General features: G+C 39.7%; 2 protein-coding genes and 1 long non-coding RNA gene across 3 annotated transcripts in view; all 3 read left to right on the top strand.

Moving 5' to 3' along the window:
• Window positions 1–2,943, top strand: LOC141362768 (uncharacterized). The gene is made up of 3 exons (XR_012368346.1): window positions 1–101; window positions 2,077–2,105; window positions 2,218–2,943. It is a non-coding gene; the product is annotated as an uncharacterized lncRNA (long non-coding RNA).
• Window positions 2,944–10,587: 7,644 nt separating this feature from the next.
• Window positions 10,588–14,379, top strand: LOC129426139 (junctional adhesion molecule-like). The gene is made up of 3 exons (XM_073864952.1): window positions 10,588–10,803; window positions 13,539–13,883; window positions 13,979–14,379. The coding sequence occupies exons 1-3, from the start codon at window positions 10,746–10,748 to the stop codon at window positions 14,377–14,379; spliced, it is 804 nt and encodes a 267-aa protein (XP_073721053.1). The 5' UTR covers window positions 10,588–10,745.
• A 641-nt stretch (window positions 14,380–15,020) lies between these two features.
• The window catches only part of LOC129436720 (uncharacterized), a 32,225-nt gene continuing 26,688 nt past the window's right edge, over window positions 15,021–20,557 (top strand). Inside the window, exon 1 of the mRNA XM_073865137.1 lies at window positions 15,021–15,123. The gene's annotated coding sequence lies outside the window, so the exon portion shown is untranslated. The remainder of the gene's footprint in view (window positions 15,124–20,557) is intronic.

Raw genomic sequence — 20,557 nt, 5'->3', positions numbered from 1 at the left:
AGTTAATGGTGAACGTGCACTGATGGATCTGAGATTCATTGTATTTCCATCTGAATGTTTATTCATCTTGTCTGTGATGATTTTAGGACCAGTTGGATCCAGTGAGTACAAACTGAAAACCATCAGTTGACATTACATAAACTGAAAAAACAGCTAAAGTCGTATTTTTGTGATTTACTGTTTTCCAAATAAAATCAATCTGCAAATGTAATGAACATCATGACAAAGATTGAAATCAATGAGTGAAATCAAGGTTTGATGCTCCTAATCTCATTTTTAAATTTGAGACTTTAGCCTGAATTTCACAGACAGAGTTACATATGGGTTTTTGTTTTTCATGTTTAATTTCAGGTTCACACAGGAAGATTTTATAAAGATTCCTTATTAATATAACTGGATATGAATGTTGACACAAATCTACGAGCTACTTAACGAACATTCGTTGTTCATTTATGTGCGTTTCCCAAAGATGCACGTGAAACGATCGCTCGCAGCTGGGTTTTAACTGCTACTTACGAGTCGCTATCAGTTTGTCAAGTGCTGAAATGTCACCTATGGAATGACTCGAATTTGTAGCAGAAGCTTGTTTAGGCTAATGATCTTTAGCCGATGTGCACTAATATTTTTTATAATATTTTTTATTATTGTTCAATGACTTTTTAAATGTTTTAAAATTGTTCATAATGAAATATTCTTTTCCGTATTTAGTTAGGACTTGTCCCACTGCAAAATGCTTTCTGCATTTTATATTATAGTTTAGATTAATATTATTATTTGTTGTTTATTATCTATGTTTATTGATTATTATGGAGTATTGCATTGTACCGTAAATATTTATTTGGTTTCTTTAATCAGATGCCAACCCTTCAAAAAAAATGTTTTTTTACTGTAGCCAGATGAATTATAGCAGAAATTGGTAGGAACAATTATCAATTTGCTAGTACCAACTTTTACCAAAATTGTACCAAATACATGTTCCTTCTTTGTTCATTTATGTTTAGTCATATAAATTTAATGTTTTATTTGAATTTTAAATATATTATATTAAAGTAATTTAAACAAATAAGCAAAGAAAACCCCAATAAATAAATATAGCCTACATTTAAAACATTACATTATCATCATTGCAGGAGTGCAATTTGCTGGTTGTCCTGCAGGTGACCTTGTAACTTTGTTGTCTTACGATGCACTTATGAATTAACGATTACTCCAGACCACTCGTAGATCTACGATGATTTTTAAGTGCAACTTAGGCTACGAAGCTTTTGGGAAACGGCCCGTAATTCTAAGAGGATTCGTACGATCGTTTTTACGATCTACTTAGCCTTACGATGCTTTTGGGAAATCCGGCCCTGGACAGAACAACTCAGTTAACCTAATAAATTCTGTAAACCTCCTTTAAGTGGATAAACGTTTGCACGCTGCCTTTCATTTAATCTTCTTCAGTGCACTTAGAGGATTTTGCTGGAAAAGCTTTAAGTGGATTCTTCAAAGCTGTATTTCTGAATGGCCTGAGGCCGGGTTTAAGCGGATTTAATTTGCCAAGAGTATCTCATACATGAACTGCGTTTGTATGTTGTTGATTTGTTAAAAAGCTTGTGTTTGATTGACAGTGAGTTAACAGATGCTGTTAGACTCTGTTTAAGAGATCTTCTTTCATCTCATTTTACAAAAATCAGTTATGAACTTTCTTAAGTTGTCAACATCTATAAACAGAATCTGTGATGTCAGCAGTAAAATATGTAGTAATTTTTACTCTGAATCCTCCCAATATCCAATAGTAATTATATTAATACTAATTAAAGGACAATGATTATGAGTATTATGTCAGTGTGGGTTATAGTGTAGTCATACTTTAAGGCATATATGGTGTTAATGTTTATCACAGAGTGTTACACACACACACACACAGGCACGCACGAACACACACACACACACACACACACACACACACACACACACACACACACACACACACACACACGCACACACACACACAGTACCTGTTAGAGACACCTGAAATATTACTGAGTCTCTCTCCAGATCTTACTAAATATCTTTTTTCTGATCTTACAGAGATTAAAACACGTCTGCAGTCGTGTCAGGTTAGTATCATTTATAAAGCTTCATTGATCTGAAACTTTTAACTTCATATTAAGTGATTCTACAAATGATATACATATAAAAATATAATGACATGTTTTCCTCTTCAAACAGAAAACAATGAGATCTAAACTAAATTCATGCAGGAGATCACAGCAGAACCAAGATTCACCGGAGGGAATCTTATAAATTGTGTTGGTTTTACAGTTGATCTCCAATGTAAGGAAATGATTTATATTATGTTAAATAAAACACATAGATTTAGTAACATTGTTTAAAACTTTCTGAACTCATGAGAATACACTGACAGTCAAGCTACTGGATCAAAACTGAACCATGACATGAACTCAAGCATCTGAAGATCAGAGAACTGTTAGGAGTGAAGTTATAGAAGAAACTTCAGACTCGTTTGATCCAATCATCTCACATAATGAACAATTAGAGAAGATCAACACGTTACAAATGCTCCTGTTTAGCTCAGTGGTAGAGCATTGTGTTAGCAGCGCAAAAGGCAACCCAGTCACAGAGTTGAGTATAAATAGCACGAAGTGTGAAAATCGTGCAATATATACGCCAAATTCCACTTTGGCATGCTATGCCAGTCCTTCCAATTCACTTAAACGGCGCATCTTTTTTGTCATCTTATTTATTCGTTTCTCCAATTTGTTGCTTTTTTACCATTTTCACTTGGCTTTAGGGTATATATAACTTTTTGTTATATAAAAATGACATCCTAACCCAAACCCCAATTCTAACCTCAACCCTAAGCAACCATGGCTTAAATATAGACAAAAACTCAAATCTTACCCTAATCCCAAGCAAAAATTGTTTAAAAAACAGAAAAAAATGGAGAAACTAATAAATAAAATGACAAAAAAGATGGGATGTTTAAGTGAATGGGAAGGACTGGCGTATCATATGCACGCATTGCATGATTTTCACACTTTGTGCTATTTATACGCATCTACATGAGACTGGGTAGCAAAAGGTCATGGGTTCAAACAGGAAACACAGATACCTATAAAGTGTATACTATAATGTATACTTTGTAAATCACTGTAAGTTGCTTTGGATAAAACCGTCAGCCAAATGCATAATTGTAAATATATAAACAGTGTGACTGTCTGATCAAACGCTCATGAGATCTAACAGACTAACCCCTGGTTTCACAGACGGTGCTTAAAGGGGGTTGCACACCGGCCGCGCAGTCGCATCTAGGACAATTCGGAGGTATCGTACACTGGAAATGCACATTAAATAGCTTGAGCTTAGTCAGATACTTCTACTTCAAAATGCAAAATATACGTTAGCAGCCAATGTTAATCATTAATGATTTGGGACAAATATGATGTTATTTAATGTTAAACTATGTGAGTGGTGCTCTGTGGTGCGACAGGGATTTGAGCAACTTCCTGAATTGTAGCTGGGCACCGCGGACAGGCACCACCTGTTGGCGCCGGTGTGCGTATACTCATAGAAAACAATGTGTTCGATTTTTTTTTAGCACGGTGCTGCACCTAGACTAAAACACATGTTTGAGCTGTCTTAACTGAAAATAACTTCCATTGACAGATCTTAAAATTGCCATTGATCTGCCAGTGCCATTAAATTTTCTCGATACACACCAGTAACATTGTTTTCTAAGGCAGTGGTTCCCAAACTTTTTCAGCGTGCGGCCCCCCTTGTGTACAGTGCATTTTTTTGCGGCCCCCCGAAAGAAAATTTATGACAAAAACAGTTTTAAAATGTAATATTTTAACTAAACAAAACACATAAAATTATACCTAGTAGTGATGTTGGTTTGTTGGCTTATTATTTATTAGGTTTAATTACACACAATTCATGATAAATGAATGTATTTTATAAAATGTCATAAAACTGGGGCCCCCCTGGCACCATCTTGCGGCCCCCCTAGGGGCCCCGGCCCCCAGTTTAAAAACCACTGTTCTAAGGCATGTTTATAAAAGATGCTTAAACATCTTAATTTAAATAAGGCCTATAGTCCTGGATTTAGCTAAGCATTGTCTGTGAAACCAGGCCTATGAGTTTAGAGTTTATTTGATTCATAATGTAAATAGTTTTGTATAGTTAGTACTAGTTTTTTTTAACTAGTTAAGTATTAATGTTTTCACCCATGTTGAAGTAGCTGCATAGATGAAGGATGTTCAGTTGTCAGAACACACTTCATTGTCACGGTGTAATCCGTGTCATGTCTTGTCTCTGTTCCGATTGTTATCACCTGGACATTCATTGATTAATTACCTGCCTCATCACACCTGTTTGTCATTTAGTCTGTGTGTATATATACCCCTGTCTTCTGTTTGCTCACTGCTGGATCATTGTCATTACTACCCTGTCTGTTCCCTGTGTCACATTTTGGATGTTCCTGTGTTTGCTACCTGTTCGTCATTTTACTCCTCGTGTTTTTGGTTTCCTATTTTATCATTAAATGTTATTTATTTTGTGAACTCTGCGTATGCGTCCTACTTCCCTACCCTGTCGTGACATTCATGCTTTGTATTTATGTGGTGTTATTTAATATAATAAATCCATATACACACAAATATAACTGAAGTCAAATGTGTTTGTTTACTATGCATTGCAAATAACAGATCAAATATATTTTATTTATGTTAAGGTGACCAAATTTGTAAAATAAAGAGTGGGGACATTTCCTACAGTAGTTCAATGGTCAAAAATATAATTGAAATCTTAATGTTATTATCTATGAATTAAAAAAATGGGGTTTTTATCTTTTAATTGTTGTTGACAGAACACCAAAAAACAGGACTGATCCCGAAGAAATCTGGTCACCTTAATTTAAATTCATGTTATGTTTAGGTTCAGCTGTACAGTGTTGAGGTCATGTGCGTTAATAACAGGTGCATGTGTGATGCTCACATCCACTGATGAAAATGAAGTTGCTATATGGTGCCCTAGAAGGATCGTTTTTGAATGTGTGGTTCCATAAAGAAACTGCTTTCTGTTTCATAAAAGGTTCTTTGTAGTGAACAAAGCTTTAATGAACTATAATATTTAAATACTATGAAAGGATAATAAATGGTTATTTTTAAGAACATTTGACTGAATGATTCTTTGGGGATTCTTCTCTGGCATCACTGTGGGTAGCACCTTTTTTTAGTGCACTGCACAACAACGCCTCTACAGGACACCATGCTGCATATAATACAGTGAACTTACACTGCATAAGAAACTATATTATATATTACAACCCCAAAACAGAAAAAGTTGGGACACAGTAGAAATTGTGAGTAAAAAAGGAATGGAATAATTTACAAATCTCATAAACTTATATTTTATTCACAGTAGAATATAGATAACATATCAAATGTTGAAAGTAAGATATTTTGAAATGACATGCCAAATATTGGCTCATTTTGGATTTCATGAGAGCTACACATTCCAAAAAAAGTTGGGACAGGTAGCAATAAGAGGCCAGAAAATTTAAATGTACACATAAGGAACAGTTGAAAGACCAATTTGCAACTTATTAGGTCAATTTGCAACATTATTGGATATAAAAAGAGCCTCTCAGAGTGGCAGTGTCTGTCAGAAGTCAAGATGGGCAGAGAATCACCAGTTCCCCCAATGCTGCAGCGAAAAATAGTTTTCTGAGTTTCTCAGAGAAAAATTGCAAAGAGATTGAAGTTATCCACATCTACAGTGCATAAAATCATTCAAAGATTTAGAGAATCTGGAACAATCTCTGTGCGTAAGGGTCAAGACCGGAAAACCATACTTGATGCCCGTGATCTTCGGGCTCTCAGACGGCACTGCATCACATACAGGAATGCTACTGTAATGGAAATCATAACATGGGCTCAGGAATACTTCCAGAAAATATTGTCAGTGAACACAATCCACCGTGTCATTCGCTGTTGCCAGCTAAAACTCTATAGGTCAAAAAAGAAGCCATATCTAAACATGATCCAGAAGCACAGGCGTTTTCCCTGGGCAAGGCTCATTTAAAATGGACTTTGGCAAAGTGGAAAAGTGTTCTGTGGTCCCACGAATCAAAATTTGAAGTTCTTTTTGAAAAACTGGGATGCCATTTCATCCGGACTAAAGAGGACAATGACAACCCAAGTTGTTATTAGCGCTCTTTTCAGAAGCCTGCATCTCTGATGGTTTGGGGCTGTATGAATGTGTGTGTCATGGGCAGCTTACACATCTGGAAAGACACCATCAATGCTGAAAGGTTTATCCAAGTTCTAGATACATATGATCCCATTCAGACGTCGTCTCTTTCAGGGAGGACCTTGCATTTTCCAACAAGACAATGCCAGACCACATACTGCATCAATTACAACATCAAGACTGAATAGAAGAAGGATCTGAGTACTGAAATGGCCAGCCTGCAGTCCAGATCTTTCACCCATAGAAAAGATTTGGTGCATCATAAAGAGGAAGATACGACAAAGAAGACCTAAGACAGTTGAGCAACTAGAAGTCTGTATTAGACAAGAATAGGACAACATTCCTATTCCTAAACATTGGCCCTCTTCCAGCTGTTCCTTATATGTACATTTAATTTTTCTGGCCTCTTATTGCTACCTGTCCCAACTTTTTTTGGAATGTGTAGCTCTCATGAAATCCAAAATGAGCCAATATTTGGCATGACATTTCAAAATATCTTACTTTCAACATTTGATATGTTATCTATATTCTACTGTGAATAAAATATAAGTTTATGAGATTTGTAAATTATTCCATTTCTTTTTTACTCACAATTTCTACAGTGTCCCAACTTTTTCTGTTTTGGGGTTGTATTTGTATAAAGTTCAAGGGTTGTATTCATTTCATATTCATGTTAATGACAGCAAAACACCTCATGAATTGTTGTTTCTCTTTCTTCCTTATTTCATGCTTTAGTTGACTTCAACAGTAGCATTTTCAGTATTGTAGCAGTAATGATATTCCTCCTTATAAACGGCTATTTACAGACCTGCATTACTACAGTAAAAGTTGAATTTCAAGTTTGTATGGCAACCCCCACTGCGCAAAGTGACGTCAGAATGACGTCTTTTTCATGGAATTTTTGGACGTCCGAATTCGGTACATAAAAGGGGTTGTTTTGTAACGCCAGGCGACGTCTTTTTTGCGACGTCTTCTGCACGTCTAAATGTTTACATCCGTAGGACCTCCGTGTAAGGAAAAAAGACATGAAAAAAGGGAAAAGAAATGATTGTCTCTGCACTTCACCCATCCATTGGGACACCGAACGCTTCAGTCATTTCCTGCCGGCCGCGGGTTTCGAACCACCGATCTCTGGATTACAAGCCAATCTCGCTAACCACTCAGCCACAAGGCCATATGTTAATTTTGTATATAAGGCACACTTATTGCATTCATAACACGAACGCAACATTATGAGAACAGGTGAGAATATTTTCATGTTAAATTGTTAGTATGATCATATATTGTAATAACGAACTACGCATTTAATTGCAGATTTTTAATTGTACATTTAGATGAATTTGTATATAAATAAAGAAAGCAGAAAACACAGTACTGTATAAAATAATATAGACTATTCGTAAGTATTAATCATGTTGGTACAATAATGCTGATATTTGTAAATAAAAAAATTTTTATAGGCCTAATCATGTAATACAGACATAGGCCTTTCATAGACGTCCAAATGACCTCCAAAGAATTACCCAGTTCAAACGTCAAATGTTGCCCGTAAATATGACGTCAAAATGACGTCCAAAAAATTACCCAGTTTAAACGTCAAATGTTGCCCATAAATATGACGTCCAAATGACGTCCAAAAAATTACCCAGTTTAAACGTCAAATGTTGCCCGTAAATATGACGTCCAAGTAGGGTCATGGTTGGACGTCCAAATAGTGGACCTAGTTTGGACGTCGAATAGATGTCCAGAATTGGTCATGGACCGACGGACCCAATATAGACACGATCTGCACGTCTATTCGACGTCCTGTGTTTAGTGGCCCCCCCCCCCCCCAAAAAAATTTTAGCACCAGCCGCCACTGCTTCCTAGTGAGAAATCTAATTTCATCTTTAGGACATTTAGGCCTGGTTTTACAGACAAGGCTTAGCTAAAGCCAGGACTAGGGCCTAGTTAAATAAAGATGTTTGAACATCTTTTAGAAACATGTCTTAGAAAAATATGATACTGTGTATTTTAAGACAAATTAATGGTGCTGGCATATTTTAAGATCTGTCAGTGCAAGTTATTTTCAGAGATAGCTCAAACATTTGTCTAAAGCCTTGTCTGTGAAACAGAGGGTAAATGTCTCATATGTAGTTTAATGAAGAGAGAGAGAGAGAGAGAGAGATGATATTGAAATACACTTTAGACTCAAAGATTCTTTTCTATTTTATAAAGAGGATCAAATCTTCATGTGAATATTTTGTTCATTTAATGTTAAGAATTTAGTTGGATATTTGAGAATCACTTCTTTACCTCTAAGAATCTAACTGCTATACTGAATGTCTCGTGATTGTACAAATATATCACAGTGTCTACTATAACTTTTAACTTTTATATTTCATGCTGATGATTTTTGATGTTATAATGACATTTATTTCAACATTGTTTAATGCATTCTTAAATCCAGAATGCACCTAAATCATTTGAGTTGTGATGCTTTTAGTTTAATCAAATAATGTGATCACATTTGGAGATATGTTTGGAGGGGGATATCACCTACATAGTACAACCCATGCTGCGCGCTGCCGTGGCAGAATGCGGAATGTGTGTAATGTTATTTAAGAGAAGATAGATTCACATATGTGACAAATGTAAAAAACAAAAACCTTGATTGGCCCAAAAGTGAAGCGGCCCACCAAGAATTCTCCCCGTTCTCCCGATTAGCCACCCCGGGCCTGCCTGCACCTGTTTTTAAGATGGCTACCACCATACCTGCCACTGTTATTAAGAGGGCTGTCACCACAACTGCACCTGTTCTCAACAGGGTCATCGCCATACCTGCACCTGTTCTCAAGATGGCTGCCACATCCGAGCCTGTACACAACATGGCCGCCACACCTGAGTCAGTTTTAAAAATGGTCGCCGTATCTGAACCAGTGCACAAGAAGGCTGCCTCTACTCTGAAAGTGAACGTTATGACAAGATGTCTCATTTTGAGTCTGGCGTATACACCATTAGTGTCAGTGCGGGCAGCAGTGTTCCTACTTGGAAAGATTTCTTTGCCTGTTTGTTTTTTGATAAGAAATTTCCAGCACATGTATTCCACTCGCTCGCTCACTCGCTCACTCGCTCGCTCACTCACTTGCTCACTCACTTGCTCTCTCTTTTTCAGTAGTGCTCATTACAACCGTAAGCATACTTGAGTGTCTTTAGGTTTGATTTTCAGGGCTTCAACTCATTATGAAATAATTGTGGAAATAGTGTGGTTTATTTAAAACATCCTTGATGTGATTGATCACACACACATAAACATGCTTAATGCATTTATTATGTTAAAATGTGTATTTGGGTGGAAATGTATTGAACTTCATTGTGTGTCACACGTGTAGTAATCAGGCCTTATCTGTGTCTAAAGGTATGTTGAAAAATTATAATATGATTTGAGTGAATGTGACCTCTCTATTTTGTAGCCTTTATGAATGTATGCAGTACTCAAGGGTTCACTCATAACAAGGTGAGTCAGCATTTAGCTATGATGCCTCTCGTAGCTCGATTCAGGTTTCAGAAGAGATCAGATGAGATTTAATTTTAAATCTAGATTACATTTACATTTAGTCATTTAGCAGACGCTTTTGTCCAAAGCGACTTACAAATAAGGTAAACAATAGAAGCAATTATAGCAACACAAGAACAGCAATACAGAAGTGCACTGGAAATATTCTCATCAAGTCCAACACAGTATAAATAGCCAAGGATGGGTTAATATTTTTTTAATTTCTGTGTAAAGCACTTTGAGTTACCTCTGTTTATGAAATGTGCTTCACACTAGTCAACATTTGAAGTAGATCAAAACCTTTGGAAAATGATTCGTTCTTGTCTTAGAACAACTTTGATGAACATTTTTATCCACTTCAAACATTGACTATAATAAAAACTTGCCTTGCCTAAAAAGATAACAAAGAAATGGTACTTAAATCATCTTTGACTGAGTGGTTCTTTGAGGAACCAAAATGCTTCTTCTGTGGCACTGCTTTCATATCACCTTATTTTTTTTTTTAAAGTGTCTGCCAAATGTTTTTTTTTTATATAAAGTGTAAGCCTTTTAAGTGTAAGTTTTATTGCACATACTAGGACCGGACTGAATTTTTCATTTGTCCTATGTAAAAATTACAAAAGCCTGTAAACATAGTTGTCCAGATACTGTAAATCCTGATTTTTCCAGTGTTGTATAATGAGAATCTGCATTACCAAGTTGTCTTTTTTTATCTGCAATAGGCTTGTTTTGCTTTCAGTTTCATCCTGATTCAGATGCTGAGTCACATATGAAAGTGTTTAGAGCAGAATGGTCACCGTCACTTGGACAAATATTATACACATTATATAGCAGAAGGTTTTGGGTTGTATTTTCATTTGTAAAAAGGAAAATACAGGAGAAACAGACACTGGAGCTGACCCCAGAAGATCACCTCAGAGGAGACTTACAGGGCACAAAATCATATAAGATGAAGATTCTTCTGTGTTTCTTCATGTCAGTACATGTGATCACTGCTAACTCAAATGGTATGTATATTACAATCAGAGTTTTATGTAATTGATTTATTACTTGTCACTTAAATTGGAGATATTTGTGTATTATAATTTTTTTGTAATCTGAATTGTTAGTATATTGCACCTGAAAAAAAAAACAGTTTGCTTCTTGCCACTTAACTTAACCCAATGCTAGGTGCTGTAAAACTGGCTGGTGTTTTGTATTATTTTGATTTAAATATCATGATATATGGTTAAATAATTTTTATTTTTTTACTTATACAATTACAAGATTAATGGGGAATTTATTTGCACAAGACAATAAGTTGCGTTAACCGCTAAAATAGAAAAACATTATAGGCTATGGGTGGATGTGTTCAACTTGATTTGGCGCTGCACAGACTGCAGGTGGCTGACTTAAAGGAGTGCATGCTGCTTAGAAATTTTGTTGAGCTGGGGCCGACAGCATGTGACTGTGATGCATGGCATTAAAGTATCATGAGAGCAAAAAACAGCAGGCGGGCTTGCATCTTACCCTATAGTTACATTAGCTTTAATAGACAGAGACAGAGTGACAGGCTACCATTCATTTTCAATGGAAGTGGCTGTTTGCCAGCGATGAGCTCACCACGGCAGACAAGAAGGCTAATTTAGGCAAATGCTGAGCGATGTTACAAAGCGACTGCCAATCAGAGTGAAGGGGCAACATGACGTAGGTCAGTGACTCGAGTCGAAGAGAATAATTCAAGATGGCGGATGATACATATTTCTGTATATATCTGATAAGTTTGCCATTTTATACATTTTGTTACTTCTATCTATTTTGTTACTTCTATCGAGAAAAAAATACTTTTTACCTCTGAAGTGACTTTTGATACCGGTTTTAGATACTAGCCAATACCAATACAGAAGCCAAGCAACCAGGAGTAGGCACGCCCAGGAACGTCCATCAAGAGAGTGCGTGTTGCTCACTTTTGTAGCTAATGTGACTCTGGGGCAAGGTTGTCCAAAGTCGGTTCTGGAGGGCCGGTGTCCTGCAGAGTTTAGCTAAAACTTCCCTCAACACACCTTCCTCAAAGTTTTAAGAGTGCGTTCCACTCCAGTTTTAGACACGCAATCACAAACTTCCCTAAACACTTCCCCTAAGGGGAATTCCTGTCGCCATTTTGAAGTGCGTTCCACTTTGTCAAGTGGACGAGGGTAGTTTGTATGGACAGACCCTCGCTCCCTCGATTTTGACTCTACTTCGTATGTACACTTCAGGCAGCTCCATATCCCACAATGCATCACGAATGTGACGTCACTTCAGCAACTCGCGCTTTGCACATGTAGGGGGCGGTCTCCACTTTCCATATGATCAAGGGCTTAGGGCGATCCATTTGAACCCACTTCAAGTGTTTCAGCAGTAGTGGGCACTCGTACAACGTAAGCAATGACGTACATCCGAGTGAACAAGACTGAGGGAAGTTAGCGAGGGAAGTTCATAAAAAAACGAACTGGAACGCAGGGCTAGTAAGACCTTGATTAGCTGGATCAGGTGTGTTTGATTAGGGTTGGAATTAAACTCTGCAGAGACACCAGCCCTCCAGGAGCAGGATTGGACACCCCTGCTCTACGGTTAGGCTTGTTTGAGATGCAGCTCGCTTCACCTGAAATTTAGATGAGAACAGGTTTTGAATTTGGAGGAGGAGTGAAAAAAGAGCTTTTAAGTCAGACACTTCACCAATCCCGCAGTCCAGTTGACCACAAATGTCAGCAGAGGCAGAGATCACATTCCCACATTTTATGGCAGATTAGATGCAACTGAAATACCAATAAATGCATTTACATGAAGATGCTAATAAGGAGAATCAATGAAGGTGAACTGTTCGTTACTGGAAAAGACTACCTCGTAAATGTTGGGATGTATAAATCAAAGTCTATGGTAATACATTTTTTTTCTGTTGTGTGAAATATAAACAGCTCACATTACAAATAATTTAGCACCAATACAAAAGTTATTGAAATATAAATGTCATAAGTCAATATCAAGTTGAAGAAATATAAAAACTGCTAAAGGCAGTGAAGTTTTAAGAAGTCATCAGCTGACATCCTGGGCCAATGAGCATTAAGCTGTGTCGTCAGTAAGTCTTTTCGTCAAAACAGTCAGTGGAGAGCAACTGCGGCAGACTGTAGAATCCGACAAGCCCGCCTCTCCATTGCAAGTTTTTTGGCTCACGTCAGCACGACATCAAAGCAAGTCACAAGTAACTTGGACAGTTTTCGAACTGGCATGCATCTTGCAGCGATCACCGGTGATCGATTATGCACAGAATTTGCTCATCTCAAATAGCCTCTTCTTTTGCCTTTGTGATAACTAACCCCATACCTGCATTTGAAAACTTCAATACTAATGTATCAAGAAATGCAAGTAAAAGTGAAAATATACATTAATTCACAATTTAATTTAGCCTCCAAAGGCAGCATTTTAGAGCTTTCGGACACAGCCTATATGTACCTATTGTCTGTATTCATGGTCTTTGCTCGTCTTTGCAACATCTTTGTTATGTGTATTTAATACTATTTACTCATTATCTGTGGAATCTAGATAAATTATATATTTATTGTTTCCTGTCATCTTCCTCGTCCTTCCTACACATTCTGTGACCTCAGTGATATACACACCACCAGTTCACAAAGTGAATATATACAGAGAACCTAATATAATCTTTAGATTTGTTTAATATAACTTTATTTTATGAATACATTCTTGTTTATTCTTTGTTTAGGGTTAACATTAAAAGGTCGCTTTAGTCCTCTGGTTGTTCCTCTGGGAAGTTCAGTGGTTCTTCCCTGTTTTGTTGACACACCCTTACCACTGGAGGATCTGGAGGTGGATTGGAAAAGACTGGACACACAGACTCTCATTCATCTGTATCAAGATGAAGATATCAGACCAGAGGCTCAACATCAGGATTATCATGATAGAGCTCATTTTTTCACTGAAGACATTAAACATGGAAACTTCTCCCTCCTGTTGAACAATCTGACAGCTGAAGATGAGGGACAATACACATGTAAAGTTTACACTGGACAAGAGTCTGGAGAAACTGTGGTGGAAATTAAACATGTTGGTGAGTTTGATTACATACATTTTTGGTTCATATTTAATAGATTTTAGAAATAAAATGTAATATTAATTTATTTGCTCTGATATTTAAACTTATAGAGCGTTTGATAGTGTCAGGATCAAGTCGCTCCTTTTCTGCATCTGTGGGTTATGATGTCACTTTGAACTGCTCTGTGGACTCTCACATCAAACATGAAGAGATTGAAGAGGTTTCATGGAAGAAAACAAATAAAGGCGAACCCATCACAGTTCTTCTTTATCAATACAATGAAACTTTACCAGAATCATCAGATGAGCGATACAGAGACAGAGTTGAGTTCTTCACTGATGAAATCCACAGAGGAAACTTCTCTCTCAGACTGAAGAGAGTCAGAACTGAAGATAAAGGCGTTTACATCTGTCAAGTGTTTACTGGACGACTTTCAGCAAACATAACTGTAATACTGGAGACAATGGGTGAGTCAATAAAAAAAGGAAAAACTACACATGCAGCAGCCTAAACTAATACATGTTTAATTTTGTTATTCAGTCGCATTCAGTTTTACAAGTTGATTTTAGATTAATGATTTTATTTATTTATTAATTTCAGTCATTGATGTTATTGCCATATATTGTTATGAACCACTCATAGATATGTACACTAGATGTCGCCTTGGCTACCGCAGTTCACTGGACCGAATGCGTCAAACAGAGCCGCCATCTTGAAACAGGGGAGCCCCGCATCAGCGTAGGCAATGGTGTAACAGAAATAAAATCGTCATGAACGTGATTTTCTTGGTTTTCTTTTGGTTCGATTCAACAGTCAGACATGTATTTAGCATTTAGTACAGGAAAAAATAAAAGTTTTGATTTTATGAAAATTTACTTTTTCTAACTGTATTACATTGTGCTAGTAGCCCTAACATCCATACGCAGCACAAAAGTCCGCTATCGTCCATGAATTCGAAGTACAGGCGGAGATAGCAGCTTTACCTAGATACTTTCTATGACAAGACCCCTGTTCTAAGATGGCGGCGGTTTTGACGCATGCTCAGAGCCCCAAGGCAAAATCTAGTGTATATATCTATGATGAACCACTATAGTTGTCTATATATGTAAATAAATATATACAAATATATATAATTCATTTTTATATGTTACAGGTTTTTCTACTTAACATATAATAGTGTTGATTCTCTGTATTACTGCATATGGATCTGCAGTTATAATCTACTGTCTTATCTACTGTAGATCACACAAAGAAGGTATGTTACTCAAGTATAATATACTTCCTGTAAGTTTATTTGGAATTTGGATGTAAAAAGTTGGATCTATGTTAAAAAAAAATTACGTTAATTAGTTTTTAAACTTACATTTCCCACTTAAAGTGAGAAAATTTAAAGGTGGTGTGTGTACATTTTTGGAGCATCTGGTAGAGATAGCAAATTGCAACCAACAACTCAATTTGAAGATGCTTAAGCCGAAGGTATATTAGGGACGTACAGGTATGCGTGCCGTCCACATGACGTCACTTTAGTTATCAGGAGGGTCCGCAGTCGTCCACGCGGAACGTCCGCGTGCTGCCCAAAATTTGAGACCATGCGGACAGTGCACGTACAGTCCCCGTACAACAGGGCATGTGCGTGAAAATATTTAGACAGGACACTCCACTATGTGGCGAAGTGGCTCTACTGCTATCAATGCAAGTTCACCTACTTGCAGGGGAATTTGACTACGCCACCTGGGAACTACCCAGGAAACAAAAATGACCCCTAGGTCACACAGGTTCACTTCTCATATATAAGTAAAGGCAGGCAGAGAACATGAGTATCAAAAATACAAAATTTATTAATCAGTAATAAAAAAATAGAACAGTTAATTTTTCTTTAAAAGGAGTATGTTACACCTCCAATCAGTTCAAATGTCGAGACAAGATGGATCGCATCACTTCAGATCTCAACAATATTCTTACTGCAAATGATGCGGTAAGTGGCAGCTGGATACAGAATAAATCAAAACAAATATAACAAACAGGGCTGAGGTTACCCACAGGAGTGATCACCGGCGCACGTTGTCAAAGAGCACACTTCATATACACACCACACCGTGAACTTAGATTACAAATCATACACTCCAAAAAGGTGTAACACAGCAAATGTTGGGATAGTACAACCACCACCACCAGATCCTTCACCCGTGGGGACCTCAGCTCCTGAAAAGAAAATTAAACACAAAATAAATATCAAAAATAATATTGGTCAGACATACACAACATAAATCACAAAAATCACAACACACTCCATTACACAAATATTTAAACAAGAACAAAATAAAGAAATACAATTTAAACTAACTAATAACGAATGCAAAAATCCACATACAATTATTCAGAAAAAAAAGAAAAGAAAACAAAAGTTAAGCAGCAGCAGTAAGGCTACAATTGAGACCGACAAACACAGACGCTTAGCTCGAGTATGCTACGCGATTCTCCGCTCAGCAGGACGTTTCCATATAACTGAACACTTCACAGAAACCAGACAGCAGCAACAGTTCCCAGCAAAATACTGTGCAATTTAGCAAAGTTTATGCAGCACACAGCGGCGGTAGAAAATGAAACTAAAGCTGAAATGTATAATCAGCCAAAGTGAAAGGGAGAATCCTACAAAATATAAACAAACATAGCCTGTATCATTGCAGATCCCAGATTACAATTAAAATTCCCCACTAATACCCTTACCTCGACTTACCACAAGCGGATAGATACAAAGTTTTAGGTAGGCTTCAGTATCAAGCCACGGCCAAGCATGCACAGCATTCAGATCACCCACGGTTACGCTGGAATACAGGGACTACACATTACCAAAACCCACCCTTTAATCATCCAGCCATTTTTAAAATAAACCTGACCTTGTGATACAAAAACAGCGCTCACTTACCGGAAAGGGCATTCAACAGCTCCTCGCTAAAGCAACCGTAAAACTACATCAAGAACAGGAGGGCTAGATTGTAGGAACAAAACCACTGCACGGATGGAAAGCCAAGCTGCAATATAGCGCGCAAATCGTTAGTGTTATATGTACAGTGAAGAGTTAGCAGCATGCTACGTAACAACAACAACACATACCGTAAGCCACCATCAACACAGCGAAAAGGGGGAGGGTCCGGACGTGACGCATACCAAGCTAAAGCCAACCAGCTCTAATATAGCCAATACTCACTGCTGATTGGTCATCACGGGTGTCACTCACCACCACTTACCTCATTCATGCTGTTACAATCCACCCCTAGCTTCTGCATCGTCGCCCCGACGATGAGTTACGCAAAAACCTACCCCCTAACCCTTCAATCCCATGGACGAAACAGAGCCCCAACTGCACTATTCACGATACTAGACACAGTACCTTCCCCCACTGACCGTGGGAGGTGGTGTACATTAGGGTGCTGCCCGGCAGTACGTCTTCCAGTCCTCCTCACCACACTTTCCCTTACTACCACAGAACTTACAGGAGGATCCCCAGAACTTAACAGGGGATTCAATACTGGCTGCATGGTTACCCCTGTCCCAGAAATTCCTTCTACTTCCGTAGCTACACCAGACTCTTGAGGGGCAGGCTGGACCGTACCTGGCGGTGCTGAACCACTAGTACCCAGAGCAGTTTCAGACACCAAAACGAATAAATCACCCTCATCCAAGTCGTCCTCCCGTAGCCGCACAGGTTCCACTAATGGCACATCCTGCGGGACAGGGAAATGGCTCCTACAAATCTGTGGCTTTAATAAAGATCGGTGCACATGCTTCAATTTATCTAAATCTGTAGTGGGGGCAATGGTGTACACCACACCTCCCTCTGTGGGTGCCTTGATGACCTGATGCAACACAGAGCTCCACTGGTCATGGATTTTGTTTCGACCTCTCACGCTGTAATCGCGGAGATATACCAACTGACCCTCCTTCAGTACAGATTCTCGTACCTGTAGATCATGGCGTGCTTTTCGGCGATTGGCTGCAACCCCCAACCGCTCACGAGCACCCTCAAAAGCCACCTGCAACCGATCCTGGTGCTCCAGGACCCACCGATGGACACTACCAGCCAGCGGTTCCTCAACCCTACCAAGCAGGAAGTCAACCGGAAGTCTAGGCTCCTGCCCGAACATCAAGTAGTAAGGGCATTCTCCTGTGGTTTGGTGAGGGGTAGTATTATACGCAAACAAAACCTGAGGGAGACAAGATGGCCAATCCCTTTTTTTCGCCACTGGTAAAGTGCACAACAAATCGTGCAACGTCCTATTAAAACGTTCACACTGGCCGTTACCAGCCGGGTGGTATGGTGTAGTGCGCGATTTTTCCACTCCGTATAAACCACAAAGCTGCTGAATGAGAGCCGACTCGAAGTTACGGCCCTGGTCTGAATGGATGCGACTCGGTACGCCTAACCTGCAAAACCATTCATTTACCAAAACCTGCGCCACCGTCTCCGCTCGTTGGTCCCTGGTGGGTACAGCCAAGGTATATTTAGTAAAAATGTCGGTCATGACCAACACATTCTCCAGACCAGAGCTCGAGGGCTCTAACACTGTGAAATCCAATGCTAGGATCTCATTTGGCCGTGCGGCCAACAGATGCCCCATGAAGGCAGCGGGGGCATGCTGAACCCCTTTGGCACACTGGCACCGCTCGCACTCCTGACACCACTGAGCAATATCCACCGACATCCTGGGCCAGTAGCACCGTTGCCACACCAACTGCGTGGTGCGCTCCACCCCCTGGTGCCCATGCAGCTGGTGCAGCTGCGTCAACACCTCAGGCTTCATGGCCGCCGGTAATAGCACCTGCAGGACCTCTTCCCCACCATCTGGGCGATACACCCGACGATAAAGCACACCCTCAATCTCCACCAGGCGGCTCCACTGCCGCAACAAGATCACCGTAGCCCTAGACAGTTTCCTACGTTCTTCAGAACTAGGTGGCAATTTACGCCTCCAGAACACCAGAATCTCTCCAATAACCAAATCGGCCTGCTGCTTAATGGACATATCACTAGTGGAATTACCGGGAAATGATACAATTTGATTTACCTGAGTCACCAATCCCTCTTGGCCACCTTGACGCAAGGCAGCTGGAACAGCAGCACCCAGGTACCAATCCTGAATTTCTGCTACACCAGGGGGGGTTTGACGGGACAGAGCGTCAGCATTGCGATTGCTCTTGCCTGACCTATATTTCAGCTCGAAGTCAAAAGCAGCCAACTGGGCAGCCCAACGCTGTTCCATGGCACCCAACTTGGCTGAGGTCAGGTAGCTAAGGGGGTTATTGTCAGTGTAGACTATACACTTCTGTCCTAATAGATATTCACGAAATTTTTCGGTCATGGCCCACTTGAGCGCAAGAAATTCCAGTTTCATAGAACTGTAATTAGAAGTATTGCGCTCAGTGGGCCTCAAACCTCGACTACCATAAGCGATGGGACGCACCTTACCTTGTTGTTCTTGTGAAAGAACTGCCCCCAACCCTCCATGGCTGGCATCTACCTCCAAAATAAAAGGGAGTGTAAAGTCAGCATAGGCAAGTACAGGGGCTGTTGTCAGTCTACACTTTAACTCCTCAAAGCTACTCTGGCACTCAGTAGACCACGCCTCCGCAAACTCCTGAGACTCACGCTTTGTCCGCTTTGGAGTTGCCAGCTCAGCCACCAATCTGTGAAGGGGGGCGGCCAACTTCGCAAACCCCTCCACAAATCAGCGGTAATAGCTAGCAAACCCCAAAAATGACCGCAACCCTGACACACTAGTCGGCAGCGGCCACTGAGAAACTGCCTCAATCTTACCTGGGTCTGTGGAGACCCCTTCTGACGAGATCACATGACCCAAGTACTGCACCTCTCGTCTGAAAAAGGCACACTTTGACAATTTGGCCTTCAACCTTCCCTACACAACCGATGTAAAACTACCTCCATTCGAGCTAAATGTTGGTCAACTGAGGAGGAAAACACAACAATATCATCAAGGTACAAAAGGAGGGACTGGCACTGTTGGTCCCCAAACAACCGTTCCATCAATCTCTGGAAGGTGCTGGGGGCATTGCACAGCCCGAATGGCATCCGATTCCATTCAAAAAGCCCGAACGGAGTGCAGAAAGCTGTCTTTGGGCGGTCTACCTCACTTACCGGGACCTGATTGTACCCGCTGGCAAGGTCCATGGTGGAGAACCAACAGGCCCCTGCCAGCGAGTCCAACGTCTCCTCAATACGGGGCAGGGGGAAGGCATCCTTCCGTGTCTTTGAATTTAAATGACGGTAGTCCACGCACATGCGTAGACTACCGTCCTTTTTCTTAACCAACACGATAGGTGAAGCGTAAGGACTACAGCTTTCTCGAATTATGCGAGCTTCCAACAACTGGTTAATGTGTGCCTTTACTACCTCGTACTCAGAGGGAGGAATACGCCTGTATCGCTGCCGCACAGGGACCTCATCAAACAAAGGGATCTCGTGTGAAATAAGATTGGTACATCCTAAATCCCCATCATGCAAGGAAAACACAGACGAGTACTTATGCAATAGGGTCCTTACCTTGGATTGCTCCTCCACTGACAGCACAGATAAATCGATTTCACTAATCTGCTCCTGCACCGAAGGGGACGCCTCCACTAATTGAGAACTCACCCTAGCCGAAACCTCCTGAACCTCAGTGACCCCTGGG

The sequence above is a fragment of the Misgurnus anguillicaudatus genome, unplaced genomic scaffold, assembly GCF_027580225.2.
Source record: "Misgurnus anguillicaudatus unplaced genomic scaffold, ASM2758022v2 HiC_scaffold_29, whole genome shotgun sequence".
NCBI lineage: Eukaryota > Metazoa > Chordata > Actinopteri > Cypriniformes > Cobitidae > Misgurnus > Misgurnus anguillicaudatus.
This window is presented reverse-complemented; position numbering and strand designations above follow the sequence as displayed.

Excerpts from the sequence above, each read along its gene's own strand:
- LOC129426139 (XM_073864952.1), top strand. The coding sequence starts at position 10,746 with ATGAAGATTCTTCTGTGTTTCTTCATGTCAGTACATGTGATCACTGCT. Across the intron at positions 10,804-13,538 it reads GATCACTGCTAACTCAAATG|GGTTAACATTAAAAGGTCGC; the intron begins GTATGTATATTA and ends TTCTTTGTTTAG. Across the intron at positions 13,884-13,978 it reads GGTGGAAATTAAACATGTTG|AGCGTTTGATAGTGTCAGGA; the intron begins GTGAGTTTGATT and ends TTAAACTTATAG.